The sequence below is a fragment of the Girardinichthys multiradiatus genome, chromosome 14 (genome assembly GCF_021462225.1).
Source record: "Girardinichthys multiradiatus isolate DD_20200921_A chromosome 14, DD_fGirMul_XY1, whole genome shotgun sequence".
Lineage (NCBI taxonomy): Eukaryota > Metazoa > Chordata > Actinopteri > Cyprinodontiformes > Goodeidae > Girardinichthys > Girardinichthys multiradiatus.
In genome coordinates this window covers 30572908-30589849 of record NC_061807.1, presented here as the reverse complement: position 1 = coordinate 30589849, position 16942 = coordinate 30572908, and the positions used below count along the sequence as shown (strand labels likewise).

Genomic DNA, 16942 nt, shown 5'->3' with positions numbered 1-16942 from the left:
CATATCTGCTGTGCATCATCACATCACATTTGTCGCAAAAGAAGGGGCGAGGCAGACAATCGCGACAGCGAAGTGCAGCTGGATTGCTCCCACACTACTGGCATATGTGTGCATATATGTGCAAGAACTTTGCTCCGGCCTCCTCTTCTTCTGGCTGTGGTAATGCTCTTCTGGCTCTGGCAAATACAGGTCCTTCTCAAAATATTACCATATTGTGATAAACTTCATTATTTTCCATAATGTCATGATGAAAATTTAACATTCATATATTTTAGATTCATTGCACAAAAACGTCAACCTTCAAATAATCATGTACAGTTATGCACTCAATACTTGGTCGGGAATCCTTTTGCAGAAATGACTGCTTCAATGCGGCGTGGCATGGAGGCAATCAGCCTGTGGCACTGCTGAGGTCTTATGGAGGCCCGGGATGCTTCAATAGCGGCCTTTAGCTCATCCAGAGTGTTGGGTCTTGAGTCTCTCAACGTTCTCTTCACAATATCCCACAGATTCTCTATGGGGTTCAGGTCAGGAGAGTTGGCAGGCCAATTGAGCACAGTGATACCATGGTCAGTAAACCATTTACCAGTGGTTTTGGCACTGTGAGCAGGTGCCAGGTCGTGCTGAAAAATGAAATCTTCATCTCCATAAAGTTTGTCAGCAGATGCAAGCATGAAGTGCTCCAAAATCTCCTGATAGCTAGCTGCATTGACCCTGCCCTTGATAAAACACAGTGGACCAACACCAGCAGCTGACACGGCAACCCAGACCATCACTGACTGTGGGTACTTGACACTGGACTTCTGGCATTTTGGCATTTCCTTCTCCCCAGTCTTCCTCCAGACTCTGGCACCTTGATTTCCGAATGACATGCAGAATTTGCTTTCATCCGAAAAAAGTACTTTGGACCACTGAGCAACAGTCCAGTGCTGCTTCTCTGTAGCCCAGGTCAGGCGCTTCTGCCGCTGTTTCTGGTTCAAAAGTGGCTTGACCTGGGGAATGCGGCACCTGTAGCCCATTTCCTGCACACGCCTGTGCACGGTGGCTCTGGATGTTTCTACTCCAGACTCAGTCCACTGCTTCCGCAGGTCCCCCAAGGTCTGGTATCGGCCCTTCTCCAAAATCTTCCTCAGGGTCCGGTCACCTCTTCTCGTTGTGCAGCGTTTTCTGCCACACTTTTTCCTTCCCACAGACTTCCCACTGAGGTGCCTTGATACAGCACTCTGGGAACAGCCTATTCGTTCAGAAATGTCTTTCTGTGTCTTACCCTCTTGCTTGAGGGTGTCAATAGTGGCCTTCTGGACAGCAGTCAGGTTGGCAGTCTTACCCATGATTGGGGTTTTGAGTGATGAACCAGGCTGGGAGTTTTAAAGGCCTCAGGAATCTTTTGCAGCTGTTTAGAGTTAACTCGTTGATTCAGATGATTAGGTTCATAGCTCGTTTAGAGACCCTTTTAATGATATTCTAATTTTGTGAGATAGGAATTTTGGGTTTTCATGAGCTGTATGCCAAAATCATCCGTATTAAGACAATAAAAGACCTGAAATATTTCAGTTAGTGTGCAATGAATCTAAAATATATGAATGTTAAATTTTCATCATAACATTATGGAAAATAATTAACTTCATCACAATATGCTAATATTTTGAGAAGGACCAGTATAGGGTTCAGATTTAAACTTCAACAATTTCTCCAAATTAATCACATTCTCAGTGTTCCTGCATAACTTAACTTCACAGCTTCTTCCAACTTGTCAATGATTTGACTTTGTCCCAAAATTAATAGGCAACAAAGCTTCACTTACCCAGAGATACACAAAATTGACAATTAACACTTACACACGTGCCTTCACATGTACGCACATACATGCACATATCCGTAGATATACAGACATATACAAACACGGGTATATATGTCAAAAATATAAAAAGATATGCAAACATCTTTACGGGTTCCCAGAACCCTCACCTATAGGCTGAATATAGATAAAAGCTTGACTTTCCCGGGTCCTACGCACACCCTTGCCTTCAATCCACCTGGCAAATGTCCATTCCCTGGCCAACAAGGACAAACGGCTTCTCATCATCTCAGACCTCTGCGGATCTGCCGCCCTCAGCTTTACCAAATCCTGGCTGAGTGAGAACACCTGAACTATGTACTTCTGACACCGGGCTTTCAGCTGTTCATAGCGGAACGCACTGCTGGAAAAAGCAAGGACGTTGAATCTGCTTTAATATAAACGAAAATTGGTGCAGGGACATCAAAGTGTTGAAGAAGACATGAAGTCCTGACCTGGAGTAACTTCTCATAAAGTGTAAACCGTTTTATTCACCAAGGGAGTTCTCCTCGTTTGTTCTGGTTGGTGCTCGCAAACCACCTCAAGGCTCCACTCCAGATGCTGAAAAACAACTGGCAACTGGCTGATAACAGATGTGGAGAAAAAACATCCAGACCCTCTCGTCATTCTTCTAGGGGATTTTAACAGTGCAAACCACTCCAGAGAACTTCCCAAATACAGACAGCAGATTAAGTGTCCCACCAGGGACAAAAACACTCTGGACCAGATGCATATCATGCTGTCTCCAGGGCTGCTTTGGGACTTTCTGACCACTCTCTGGTCCATCTCATCCCAACCTGCAGGCAGAAATTCAAAACTCCCAAACCTGTGGTTCGGGCTGTTAAGAAAATGACTGATGAGTCAAAGCAGATGTTACAGGCCTGCTGTGACGGCACAGGTTGGACTGTTTCTAAAACTTCAGCCACTGAAGTTTCAGAAACCAACTTACTGAGGTGGTGACATTATACATCCATTTCTGTGAGGACATGTGTGTGCAGACCAAGACCTTCTGCACATACAATAACAATAAACCTTGGTTCAGTTCTCATCTGAAGGCAGCTGTGCAGGGATGAGCAAGAGGCTCAGAGCAGTGGGGACCGGGCCCTGTAGAAGCAGGCCAGGAACAAACTGACCAAGGAGATCAAAGCAGCGAAGAAAAGATACAGTGAGAAGCTAAAGAAAAGCTTCTCAGATGGAAATGCTTCTGCTGTTTGCAAAGGTTTGAAAAACCTGACTATAGGAGCCATTCCTCCAACCCTGAGCAGAATCCTCACCTGGCAAATCAGTTGAATCTGTTCTACTGCAGGTATGAAAAGCAGCAGTTCACACCTCAACCCAACTCCTCCACATCCCATTCAGACATAAACTCTTGCCATTCACCAACCACTCCTCTACCTTCAGACCCCCTACCTTTTAGGATCTCAGAGGATGATGTAAATAGGCTCTTTCAGAGCCTAATAACAAAAAGGGCCTCAAGACCTGATAATGTCTCCCCATCATGCCTGAGAGCCTGCGCCGACCAACTGGACCCCATCTTCACTGAGATCTTCAACAAGTCACTGAAGCTGTGTGAGGTTCCCTCCTGCTTCAACCGCTCCACCATCATCACAGTACCCAAGAAACCAACCATCACAGGATTAAATGACTACAGGCCTGTCACCCTGAAGTCTGTGGTCATGAAAACCTTTGAGCGACTTGTGTTGGAGTCCCAGAAGGACATCCCAGGTCCCCAGCTGGACCCCCTGCAGTTTGCCTACCGGGCAAACAGGTCGTCAGATGATACAGTAAACCTGGGACTACACTTCATCCTGCAACACCTCGACCACCCAGGGATGCACGCCAAGATGAGTGGAACACAGGTGAGGGGTGTGTTCTGTCCCCACTCCTCTTCTCCCTCTACACAAATGACTGCACCTCAGCGGACCCGTCTGTGAAACTTCGGAAGTTTGCAGATTACATCTTTGTCATTGGACTGATCCAGGACAGTGATGAGTCTGCCTATAGACAGGAGGTGGATCAGCTGGTACACTGGTTTGGTCAGAGCCACCTGGAACTTAACCCACTCAAGACTGTGGAGATGACGGTGGACTTTTGGAGAACACCACCCCCACATACCCCCCTCACTATACTCAACAACACTGTATCTGCTGTGGACCTCTTCCGGTTCCTAGGAACCACCATTTCTCGAAATATGAGATGGTCCTCACGCATAGACAATGTTCGGAAGAAGGTCCAACAGAGACTGTACTTCCTGAGGCAACTTAAGAACTCTAACCTTGCACAGGAGCTGCTGATCATCTTCTACACTGCTATTATTCAGTCTGTCCTGTCTTCGTCCATCTTAGTGTGGTTTGGCTAATCTACAAAACAGGACAGGTCCAGACTGCGATGAACAGTCAGGTCTGCAGAGAGAATCATCAGGGCTGACCTTCCCTCTAACCAGGACAGATACAGGTCTAAGATCAGGAAAAAGGCAGCTAAAATCTCTGCAGACCCCACACACAAACTGTTTAGACTTTTACTTTCAGGTCGGCGCTACAGAGCGCTGTCTGCTAAAACCATCCGCCACATAGACAGTTTCTTCCCCCAGGCTGTATCTCTGATGAACACTTGATTGTCCAGAACAACACCATGCATAGTTGGACAGATCTCACTTTATATTACATTATAAAGTAAATTTTTTATATATGTACATAAAAAAATAATCTTTACTATTGAGAGCAAAGTGGGAGCAAACTCTTATTCCTTGTTTGTCTGTACCAACTTGAGAATAAAGCTGATTCTGATTCTTATAATTCCCAACTATTTGTCACTTGGACTCCCAGAGTACCAGACTTAATCCTGATTACTTAATAGACATCTCTGTGTTTCCTCTCTAGAGAATGGGTTCCCAGAACCCCTTATAGCCCCAGACTATATCATAGACATCCCCATATGCCTGGTTCTGTGTTCTATAATAGGGTTTTCCCTAGATTTTATTTAACTGATTCGATGTTTACTGTTTTGTAGTACAAAGTGAACTGAACTGTAAAAGCTGCGTGAGATTCTTGCTAATATTTCATTCAAGAATCTGGTCATTTTTGTCCTTTTCTTTATTTGAGCATCTGCCCCTTTAGTGCTTTCTGCTGGCCCTGCTTGTTCTGAAAACTGTTGCTCTTTTGTTGATCTAAATGTTCTGACAAGATGGACGGGATTTTAACATTATAAGCTTAAAGTAAACATGATGAAAATCTATTTCATAATAATTTTTCTTGGCTAGAATAAACAAAATCCTCTGTAGAAGAGGCATTAAAGATGCAAGATTCAAATATGGTAATGTGACTCCAGGAAATCCCGCACTCTTTGCTTTCACTTTGCTTTTTGATGTAAAGTATTAAAGCGCCGTCAGCACACAAACAAGACGGTCCACCCCTTTCTTTTAAAAGCTGAACAGGTTCAGGAAACTCCCATCAAACCAAGGATCGAGCAGCTGAAACACAGCCAACATGTGCCAAACAGACCTGCTCCGCGTTTACTCCAACAATGGAGAGGTCAGCTATCTGAACACCAAGGGACCTGTGGAGAAAATGACCGTTCTCCAACTGAAGCAGTACGCGGTGAACACGTTCCCTAAATCAGGTAATAATTTACTAAAGACACGTTCAAGTGTGCAACATGTTGTTATGGAGCAACTTTTAGGTATACTTACAAACTGAAACACACATTGTAAAGAGAAATGCATGAGTTTTACTCATATAAAGGATTTCTTAATATGTTGATATAATCTGCCTGCAAAATAATGCTGCAATAGCAGAATTTAAATGATTTTCCCAATAGATTTCCTGGACGACAAAACAAACTTTCGTTCTGCTTCATTTGCTCAGGACCGACTGTGAATGACATCCGGCTGATCGTCCAGGACCAGCCTCTGGACAATGACTCTGCTTCCTTGTCTGAGTACAACATCAAATCTCATGCTAAGGTCCAGATGGTGAGGAAGGTGAACGGAGGCTGAGAGGCAGCAGACAGAGACACCTGCAGCATTTCTTCAGAGGGGATGTTGAGGCAGGAGGAAGAGGAGGGAGGGGGGGAGTCCAGGACTATTTATAACATAGCAAAGCCATCATGTTGTCAGCTGCATGACTCTCAATGATTTTGGTTTCTCTTTAGATCCAATTTACTCTTTCTGAAAAGCATCAAATCAATTTTCTTATTCGTTCAATACAGTAACACCACTTTGCAAATTGCAGTTTTACACAAATTAATAACAAATCCTTCAATAGGAATATGTATACGTCTTGAGATGTTAAATTATAATTATTGTATAATGTTTAATTGTAAATAAGATATAATAACAAATCCACATGACTTTTCAACATTATTATTGGTATCAGTCTGAAGACCTGGAGAAATTGTAGATATGAATGAAATAATATGAATTGGAGCCTGATCTGCTCCCACATGAGGTGAAAACTGCTGCTTTCTTCTAGCATTTATGTCATAAGAGCCAGTTTACAGTAAAGTGAATTTTTTACTAAGCTTCAGATCACCACTAATTGTTCTTATTATGTATCAGGAAAGTTCCAATAACATGTTTATATACCTTTCTCTTACTTTATTGTGTTTATTTATTTAGTAATGTGCTCACTTAACTATCCGTTTTTAATTAATTGGCCTATTTACATGTTTTATTTTTTTATTTACTTACTTATATTTTCATTTTCTTGTTAAATTTTCTTTCATTTTAAAAGTAAGGTTATATTTGCTTATTTATTCATTTTTTCCATTGGATCCATTTTATTTACTTCTGTAGTAATATTGTTTTATATTTCAAGTAATTTTATGATTAATTTTCTTTTTATTTATTTATTTTAAATTTATTTTATATATTTAGTATGTCTCATGATAATGTTTTCAGCTTGATGAAGGAACAAAGGACAAAGCTGTATTAAAAATAGACTATAAAGCTTCTAGAATTTTGCATATTTAGTAATATTTTTGATAATGTAGCCTTGGACAGAGCCTAAAATATTGATTAGTTATTGATTGAAGTCAATATAGCTGCAAAATAAATTTCTTAAATGTAAGTGCTGTAGTTACTTTTCAATATATTTCCTGTAATTGCTAACCATCTATGCTTAAAGCAGGAATAAATATTTAAATACTGCCACAAAAAAAGTTCCTGTAGACAAACTTTTTACTTTTGAGTAAATATAAAGACAGTGGTGCAGAAGTTGGTCTGAAAGTTCAATTCAAATGCAAATAAAAACCTTTTATGGAGCCTTCCTGTGTGAGTTATTCAGATTTACTTTTTTAGAAATATAAAATAAAATTTGGTAATGTGGAAACCCATCTAAAAGGAGGACATGGCAGTGCCAATGCATATGGTCATATGTACAAAATGGAGCACCACAAGGAAGTATACTAAGCCCTTTATATTCTTTATGCTAAAAAAAATAGAGAATGAGATTAGCTGCTGATTTTTGCAGATGATGGAAACATGAGAGAAATGTAGGTCAAACTATTAGGATGCAGTTTCTAAGGCTGAAAAAAGTGTCATAAATAGAGATTCAAATTTTCTGTCAAAATGAAAATAAATCACAAAGGAAATCTAAAGTTAAACAACCAGGAGCTTGAAAGAGTGATAGAATTTAAATTTTGGGGATTATTGCTTTATTAAACAACTACCCTTTACAGTCCTTGATTAAAAGAAGGAGAATAAATGTAGAGAAATGCTGAATGTAACAAGGTGTTTAGTAAATTAAGTATGCAGTTCATAACAATCAGCTCCTGACAGCTTTCAAAAAGCTGAATTTCTTTCATCATTTAGCTCTGTGATTAATAACAAGTGCAATTAAAACAAGCCCAACAGTAGCTTTATGGGGGGAATTATGGTATAAATGTTCTTAGAACTGAGAAAATCACAGTTGCTATGAAATTACTGTGTCTACATTACAGAGCCCCAATCAAGATGGAGTGGTCTTGATAGAGATAGAGATTGCATTCAAAGCCTGTGGACAAAAGGAAAATATAGGAAATAAGAAATTTGAATGGAGAATAATGGAGAAAGCAGCTGAGCTAGGACTAAATATCTTCTAGTTGACATAGTTTTCCCTTTGAGCTCAGCAAAATCTAACCGGACAATTTTCATCCGTATGAATGCTGGGAATAACATGCAGATAATTTTCTATTTAAAACAAATTTAAAACTGCAGCTGAAACAATCGTTTTAAGTTGACAATCAATTAAATGAATGTATGTATTAGTTCTGAAAAACATTGGCATTCATTATGTTTATGTAACATTTTGTACACATTAAAAGCCCTAAAATAAATTCCATGCAATTTCTTAAATTATGAAGAGAAAACAACAAAACAAATAAAACACATTCCAGCAGGTCTGGATGTGACAAAAGTGGAAAAGTTCATAGTGTAAAAGCAGTACGCTGTCCATGGTTCTGAACAAACAAATGATTTTAGGTTTTGGTTTTTACACTTAAATTGGTTCCGCTGAATATTTCTAACATGCCGACATTTCTGAGCAGAAGAAGAAGCATTAATTCTTTTTCCACGCAGGGATAACCGTCTGTCTGGGAGCAACACCACTGGAGCACGGTGCTGATATTGAACTTGTTTTCGAACATTCAGTAAAAGTCTTGAGACACACGAAACAGAACTTGACCTTACACTGAGGACAGTCAAGGTGTTTGCAGTGATTTCGTTTATGCTCCAGCAGTGACCCGCAGGTGGGACAGCCACGGATGGAGGGACATCCAGTGATTCCTTTCACCGTGTCAAAGACGATATCCGGGCAGGTTTTCAGAGTTTGAAGCGCCGTGTTGCAGCAGCCATCATTCTCACAGCGGTCCAACCGTGGCTTTGGACCTTTCCATTCCCTCAGACACTGCCAGCAGAACTCATATGGATGTTCTGTCTTTGTTGTGCATGCTTTGCAGCTGACGCAGAGATTAAACTCATTTTGTCTTGCAACAGAGGACTTGCATCCAGGACACTTTTTGGAGGCAGATGGAGATTTAGAATAAATTACCAATCTAAACTAATTTAATTAAAAAACTTCAAAGTAAGGCATAAAAGACATACTTTTCTGTTAACAGCAGCATTGATGGTCCTCATTTTCTTAAAGTGCTTTATTTCTTCAGGAGTCAGGAGAGCCATCTTCTGAATTTCCTTGTAAGACCACCGAGCATTGCAGCCATACACACCACACACAAACCTGCTTTGCCCCTTTAAAACAATGGAAGAAGAAACACCGCTCAATAGACTAAGGTATAAGTAAAGGTTGAAAAGTGTTTATGTTCCCCCTACAGGCCTGAGGGCTCCAAGACAGACCAAATTCCTAAAGATCATGTTGACAAATGCACCAGTTGTTTGTATCTAAATGTTCTAAGAATTTTTCTTAAATTGATGATATACACCATGCTCACTAAAGATTATACATATATATATATTTTACTAACAAAGATCCTAATGTGTGCAACTGAAATAAAAAATATTGTTATTTTCAGACTATATAATATATAAAGAACTGCTTCTAATTATAAAGATTCATTGCACACAGAGGGATTTCAATTATTTATTTTTGCTAACTTTTATGATTAAGGCTCAGAGCTAATGAAAACCCAAAATTAATTTTAAACAATAAGAATTTTAAACAAACAACAGCAAAACTGTGCTTATCCCTGTTGCTTGTGCCCCTTGCTCTACCACATTTTTCCTTCCACTCAACTTTCCATTAACATGCCTTGATATTATACTCTGTAAACATAAAGTTTCTTAATAGCTATAAAATTAGATCTACTTTCAAAAAGAAGCAGCAATTTGTTAAATAAACTAAAAGAAAAAAGAAAAACAAACAAAACAAAAATATATAGACTGGAATTGGTTCTCCAGATACATTTTTTTAGAGCCTCTTACATCTTTGGGCAGATTGTAAATATTATACTAAATAGGAGAAAGGTTATTTCTCTAATTCTTGTAGTTTGGAGCATCTTACCTCATCCAGCTGCTTGAGACACCAGTTAGTGAGGGACCTCGGGGTCACAGCGTGACCACAGGACATCTGCGTTCTTGGTGATGTGAAGCCTTCACACAAAACTGGCCGACAATACAAACAAATAGTAACTCAGCAAATGAGTTTTAAGTCCATTTCCAGCATTAATCCACAGATTAGTTAAAAGAAGCCACTAGCAGCAGCCTACTCACAGTCCAATTCATCCTCTCGGTCGACAAATGTCAGCGAGGAGTCGTTGGGATCATAGCACTTCTCCTTTGGTGTAGATGTAGCTGCGCCCATTTTCATTCGCAGCAAAAACCTGAAGTGAGAAAATGAAAGTGGTGGAGCTAAAACTTTCGACTGCATTTTCGACTGCGTATGAGAATAATCGCTTGTTGTATTCCCTAAATGACGCAGAAACCAACGCGAAACTGTGCCTTAACGCATATAATCTGAACGCAGTCAGCTACACTCACTTGGGACTTGACTAAAATGCTAAGCTTACAAAAGACGACCAGGTAAATTATCCCCCTGCGTTTCTGTGATTGGATAAAACCATGTTTACCTGTCTAGCGCAGCGAATAACGGATCGTTGGTTATCTGTCCTTTTGTTACGCGTGAAACCAGTGTCACCACTGAGTGTGACCAAGGACTGCCTGCACCTTTCATGTTTTTCTAGTCTGTTTAGTTTTTTTTTTTTGTTTGTTTGTTTTATTCAAGATTGTAAGAATAAAGCGCAAAAAGTTATATCTGTATTCGACAGAAAATGGAAACATTGCACTCGTTTTGTTGCGTCCATCCCATAAAAGAGAACATTTTAGGACAGATTTGCACGTTTCAAATCGAATATTGTAGATCGCTGAGGAACGTATATATATATATAATCTTTCTGTCTGTCCGATTAATTCAAATAGCCTAAATCATAAAAAAATAAAATAAAAAAAATGTAATCCTGCAGTAATTAAAAATGAAAGTGAAAACATGATAAAAACTGGAATTTCCCCTGCGCTCTTCTGAGCTTAGATGTAAACAGATCATTAACCAGACATTCAGAATCAAACCCAGAACCGAGCTGCTCGCATGCAGCCCAAATGTGGACTATAGACCAGATTAGCTCCAACAATGTAGAGGTCAGCGATCTGAACACCAAGGAACCGCCGGGAAGATCGATCACAAGAAGTGACCGGTGCACAAAAACACACTAGTCAGCAGATTAAATAATAATTTTATTTAAAAAGAAAAACAACGAAAGTTTGTTGGAGTTTGCATGAGGGATTTTGTCTTTGTGAAGTCAGTTTAACATTTTCACACATGGGCATGTCTGTAAGTAACTTCATACAATAATACGAGATTTTTAATGCAACGCTCTTGAGAAAATTTTCACGTTTTTTCCTATTCGTGCAGAATATGCGCCTCTGGAGGAAAAGGGAGGAGTCTACTGTTAATAGCCAAGCAAAGACTATAATAACACTCACTGACACTGAACGAGACGTTCAAACAACAAACAAAGCATTACAATGTCATCATAAATGTCAGATCTTTAAGACTCCTTGTGATGTGTTGTTTTGTTTCTACATTTGAAAAACGTTTTACACCCATAGAATCTATTTTTGGTTCATTTATCAACATATCCTTACTGAGTGTCTGTGACTATTATTTTGTAGAGTTATATTGTAAATTAGGCAGGACACAATATCTAAATAATTAAGCAGCTGGCGTATGTTTTTATTCTTCATCAAGAGGACTTGTAAACGTTTTAAAAGGAAAAATAAACTATTCAACCATCAGTATACACACCCCTGTATATTTTCCTGGTCAGCTGTTTTGCATCACGTTCCCGTCATAAGACCAACTATAAAGTGAAAGTAAACTTTAAAATGAAAGTAAATTTGCAATGAAGTACCGGATGACCTTAAAATGATTAGAAATAGAGACAAGAATGTTTAAAATGTAATTTTCATTTGAAAACCTTTATTTATTTAGTTAGCTATTTATTTTGTGTGTCTCTGCAAAAAGGAGTTTATTTTTTTACAAAGGCAAAAGCCTAAATAGGAGGCTGTATTTAGTGTTGGAGCCTCATTCAATTGTGCTACAAGATATTACATTAAGATGTTTTTATTTCACAAAGTAGCTGTGAACATATAGGCTCACCAGACTGTGGCACATGCCCCAGAATGCATCTTCCTAATGCATTGCGCAGTCAATACATTTAGATTAAATGTATTTGAAAGAGGGTAACAAATGTATACCTATAAATAAATTAATTAATTTGGACGTTTATATTCAGATCCTGTGTCTCAGTATGGCTTGATGTGTTGGCTATAAATTAGGCTTCTAAAATGTACGCGTGTGGTCAAAATGTGTAAGATTTTGTTATATAATAATAATAATAATAATATGGAATAATAATAATAGGTTAAACTCATGCTGCATTTCTTACGTAGAAAAAAAAACACATCTGCGGTTCGGCAGGTTGATCCAGTGTTGCCAGATGTACGATAATTATCGTATTTGTACGATAATTTTGCTCTCTGTACGATCAATATTCGTAAAAAAGGCCAAATGTACGATAATTTGACCATTCCGTGAATGTGTGGTTGTAATCAGTCGTCATCAGCCTATCGCCAAAATCTGTCGGAGTTTTTTTGTGAACCTTGAAGGCATCTGTGTCCGGATTCGGAAACAAATGCTGGAAATTCCAGCCAATCGTGCTTTTCTAAATGTGACCTACGTGTGACGTGATGCGTTGGGCTCAGAACAACGGCCATGATTGGCTGAATAGTCCACTGCGCCCGCCCATGATTGAGGAAAGGAAAAGAAGAAGAAGGAGAGCCCGGCACAGTGGGGCTGCAGCGGCTTGGCTGGTTGGAGGCAGGATCTTGGCGCGAAACTTCGATCTGAAAACGTTGGTCTACTAAGAACCCCACAGTGGTAGAAATTATTTACTTTTGGAAGTGGCAGTAAAAGGCATAAACTGGTATGTGAATGGTTCAGATGGATACACAGGAGGATAATATGGACTTTGATGCAATGGACGCCAGTAAGTAGAGGGGAGAGGACGCGGAGAGGTAAGCAGAAGAAGGAAAAAATGTTAGACAGCCAAAGGAATAAAAGAGAGTTGGAAGAAAACAGTTCTGAAGAAGAGAGAGTAGTTAGGGGAAAATCGAAGGGAAGAGAGATGTAAAATAATATAAAGATAAAAAATGAAGAAGAAAAAGAGAACCTGAGGTCCTATTTCACTATCTAGATGAAATTAAAAAAAGATAGGAGATGTTAAATGGTGAAGGTCTTGAGAGATGGAAATATACTGGTGGTGTGTAAAACATGAAGAACAAAGAAGAAAGGCTTTACAAGTGGAAAACATTTGCAAGAAAACAGTGACAGAGAGAAGATTATAGGAGAAGATAAAATCATTCGGGGGGTAATGTATGGCATTCCTCTGGAGGAGGATATAGACAAGTTAAAAAAAGCATTGTTTGGTGCAAAGGTAAAAAAATCTCAAAGACTGACAAAAAATGTAAATGGTGAAAGAGTAGGAAGCCTGTCAATTTTATAGATTTTGAAGAAAAGTGTTGCCAACAAATGTTAAAATAGGATATCTGAGTTTTTCTGTGAGGCCTTTCATTCCTCCACCACTAAGATGTTTTAAATGTCAGAGATATGGTCACATAGCAGCTGTCTGTAAAGGAAAACAAAGATGTCCAAAGTGTGGAGAAGATCACAGAATTGAGATTGTGGGGAAGAAGTGCAGGAAAAATGTTGCAATTGTGGAGGGCACATAGAGTTACATTCGGGGGATGTGAGGGTAAGGAAGAAAGCAAAAGAAATCCAACAAATTTAAAATGACTAAACACATAAGCTATGCCGAAGCAGTCAAAAATGTACAGAAAGAAATATCAAGGATGAAGGTCAAATTAGGATTCAAGATTATCAACAAAGAAAAGTAGAATCAGAGGAAATGGTTACAATGTCTGTGGAAAAACTGATATTATTGCATAGCTTATGTCATTGACCTGCAACTGAACAGGCTAAACACAAAACAGAAAAGATTAAAATAATAGTCAGAGGAGCAGAAAAGTTCTTAGGGGTTTAAAGAAGGACTTGGGAAAACATTAATAAAAAGTTGGAAACAGATGGAAGGCAAGGAGGAACCCCAGCTGATAGAAATATATGATAATATTACAGTGGAATGCAAGAAGTTTAATCGCTAATGACAGGAATTTAAAGGGTATATAGATGGAATTGAAGAAAAACCACGAAATTATATGTATACAGGAGACGTGGTTAAAACCAACCTAGATTTTGTGTTAAAGGGGTACAATAGTATCAGAAGGGATAGAATAGAAGGAAGTGGAGGAGGTGTGGAATATTTATAAAGAAGGATACAATATCAGATATTAGGAAAAGGCAAAGAGTTAGAATATATAGTAGTTGAAATTTACAATAAAAGGAAAGTGTAAAATAATAAATTTTATAATCCATGTAAAATATTATCATTTGAGTTGATGGATGAATTAATGGGATACTTAGAAGGAAAACGTAATCTGGTGTGGAGATTTTAATGCTAACAGCACATTATGGGGAAATGTAATAATAAAATGGACAGTTATTGAAGAAATAATGGAAATAAAAAATTTGGTATGTATAAATGATGGAAAAGGAACAAGAATTAATGTATAAAAACAGGTACAGAATCTGTGATTGACTTAACAATAGTATCAAATTGTTTAGCTAATAACGTTGAGTGGGGACATTGACAACGATACAACAGTAGGCAGTGATCATGACCCCATTAAAATCATAACAGGAATATTATAATAAATAACAGGAATACAGGATTATATAAAAGATGAACTTTAATAAGGCTGATTGGGAAAAATTTAAATATTTAAGTCAAAAGAAATTGGAAGAAATAGATGAGTCAATTGATATAAATAGTTTAAATATAAATATCTGTAAAAAATATTACAGGCTGCAGAAGAATCAATAAAAAAAGGAGGAAGAAAGAACGATAAAAAAATTGTGCCATGGTGGACAAAAGAATGTAGTGAAGTAATAAAATTAAGAAATAAAGCATTTAAAATGTTAAAAAGTAACCCAATTTATCAGAATTTAATTGAGTACAAAAGAAAGCAGGCAAAGGTAAGAAAGATCATTAAACATGCAAAAGAGAATATTGGAGAAACTTTTGTAATACCGGAGGGAGAGAAACAAAATTGATCAAATTTGGAAAACGATTAAAAGATGAGGTATTAGAAAAGATATGGATATCCTATATTAAAAATAGATATATAACTATAACGGAAGATAAAGAAAAAGCAGAAATATTAGCTAAACATTTAGTAAAATTCATAGTTCAAATAATATTAGTGAAGAGGAAAGAAGTAGGGAAATCACAAAGATGAAATATAAAGAATTAATGCAAATATGTAGATACAAATAAATTAAATAAATGAACCATTTACACAAGGAGAATTGAACTTTGTAACCAGGAAACAAAAAATACATCACCTGGAAAAGATCAAATTTACTATACGATGATAGAACATCTATGACAAAGCAAAAGACAAAATATTAGAATTATACAATAAAGTCTGGGAGGAGGGAGAGCTTGCCACAGAGCTGGAAGGAAGCAATATTATTCAATAGCTAAACCAGGAAAGATAAACACAAAACCAGAAAATTATAGACCAATTCGCATTAAACATCAAATATTTGTAAATAATGGAAAAAATGATTAATAATAGATTACATATTATTTAAATATTAATGGATTATATCTAGAAATCAAAATGGGTTTAGAATAGAAAAAGGGAGAAGCACAATGACTCTGCTTATGTTTAGAATATGAAATTAGGAGAGCACAAAATAAACAAAGAAAATGTAGTAGCTGTATTTTTTGATATAGAAAAGCATATGACATGATGTGGGTTGAAGGATTATTAATTAAATTAAAGAAACATGGGTATTAACTGGAAAAATGTTTAAACTGGATTAAAGATTTTTTACAAAAAGAACAATACAAGTAAGAATTGGTCAAGAATTGTCAGCATAATATATAATAGATAAGGTACTCCTCAGGAAGTATTATAAGTCCGTTATTGTTTTCTATAATGATAAATGATGTATTTAAAATAATTGGTAAGGACGTCGGTTGGCTCACTATTTGCAGATGATGGAGCTATAGGAAAAGGGGTCGTAATATCAAATTTATTGAAAAGAAAATACCAGGATGAGATTATTAGAATAGAACAATGGGCAAATCAATGGGATTTAAATTCTCAGTGGAAAAAACAAAACTAATGGTGTTTACACAGAAAAGGAAAAGAGAAAATATCAAACTAAAATTATACAATCAAGTTTAGAACAAGTAAAAATATAAAATTTTTAGGTATATGGTTTGATGAAAAAATTATATGGAAAGTACATATAGAAAAAAGTCATAGATAAATGCAAAGAATAGTAAACATTATGAGATGTATGCTGGTATTGATTGGGGAGCAATCGAACATCATTAAAAAGAATTTATACAGGATTAATTAGATCAAATATTGATTATGGAAGTATAATTGATGGATCAGCAGCAAACACTCATCTTATAAATTAGACAATATACAACATCAAGCTTTAAGAATTTGTACAGGAGCAATCAGAACCAGTCCAATAGCAGCACTTCAGGTAGAATGGGAGAGATGCCATTAGATTTAAGAAGGAAACAGTTAGCAACTAATTACTGGATAAACTTACAAAGCAATAATCCGGATCATCCCACAACAGTGATTATTTTAAAACCAGCTGGAAAAAAGAAAAAAAAACAAGTTAAGAGTTTTGGTTGGATTAATCAATAATATAGCAGAAAATTTAAATATATGAAAAAGAAATAAGTTTAATGTTGCTCTTTTGCCAGTAGTGCGCACCGTGGCTGTTACCAGAAGCAGTGGTGGATATGGCGTTGATGGAAAGAAAACGGATCCAAAATGTAGATTAGATTCAAGTATAATACAAGAATATATAAACATTACTATCATTATGTCCAGATTTACACAGAGCCATCAAAAACAGATGAAAAAATAGGAGTAGCATTTGTAATACCAGAATTTAAAATAAAAGTAGG

At 37.3% G+C, this 16942-nt stretch overlaps 1 protein-coding gene across 1 annotated transcript; it reads right to left on the bottom strand.

The window, feature by feature from the left end:
* Positions 1-7461: 7461 nt before the first annotated feature.
* LOC124880524 (putative E3 ubiquitin-protein ligase ARI6) lies at positions 7462-11217 on the bottom strand. Its single transcript, XM_047385685.1, has 5 exons — positions 10394-11217; positions 10038-10147; positions 9829-9929; positions 8916-9059; positions 7462-8826 (listed from the first exon to the last, which is right to left on the bottom strand). The coding sequence occupies exons 1-5, from the start codon at positions 10495-10497 to the stop codon at positions 8371-8373; spliced, it is 915 nt and encodes a 304-aa protein (XP_047241641.1). The 5' UTR covers positions 10498-11217; the 3' UTR covers positions 7462-8370.
* Between the last annotated feature and the right edge of the window lie 5725 nt (positions 11218-16942).

Excerpts from the sequence above, each read along its gene's own strand:
- LOC124880524 (XM_047385685.1), bottom strand. The coding sequence starts at position 10,497 with ATGAAAGGTGCAGGCAGTCCTTGGTCACACTCAGTGGTGACACTGGTT. Across the intron at positions 10,148-10,393 it reads TTATTCGCTGCGCTAGACAG|GTTTTTGCTGCGAATGAAAA; the intron begins GTAAACATGGTT and ends TTCTCACTTCAG. Across the intron at positions 9,930-10,037 it reads CCGAGAGGATGAATTGGACT|TTTTGTGTGAAGGCTTCACA; the intron begins GTGAGTAGGCTG and ends ATTGTCGGCCAG.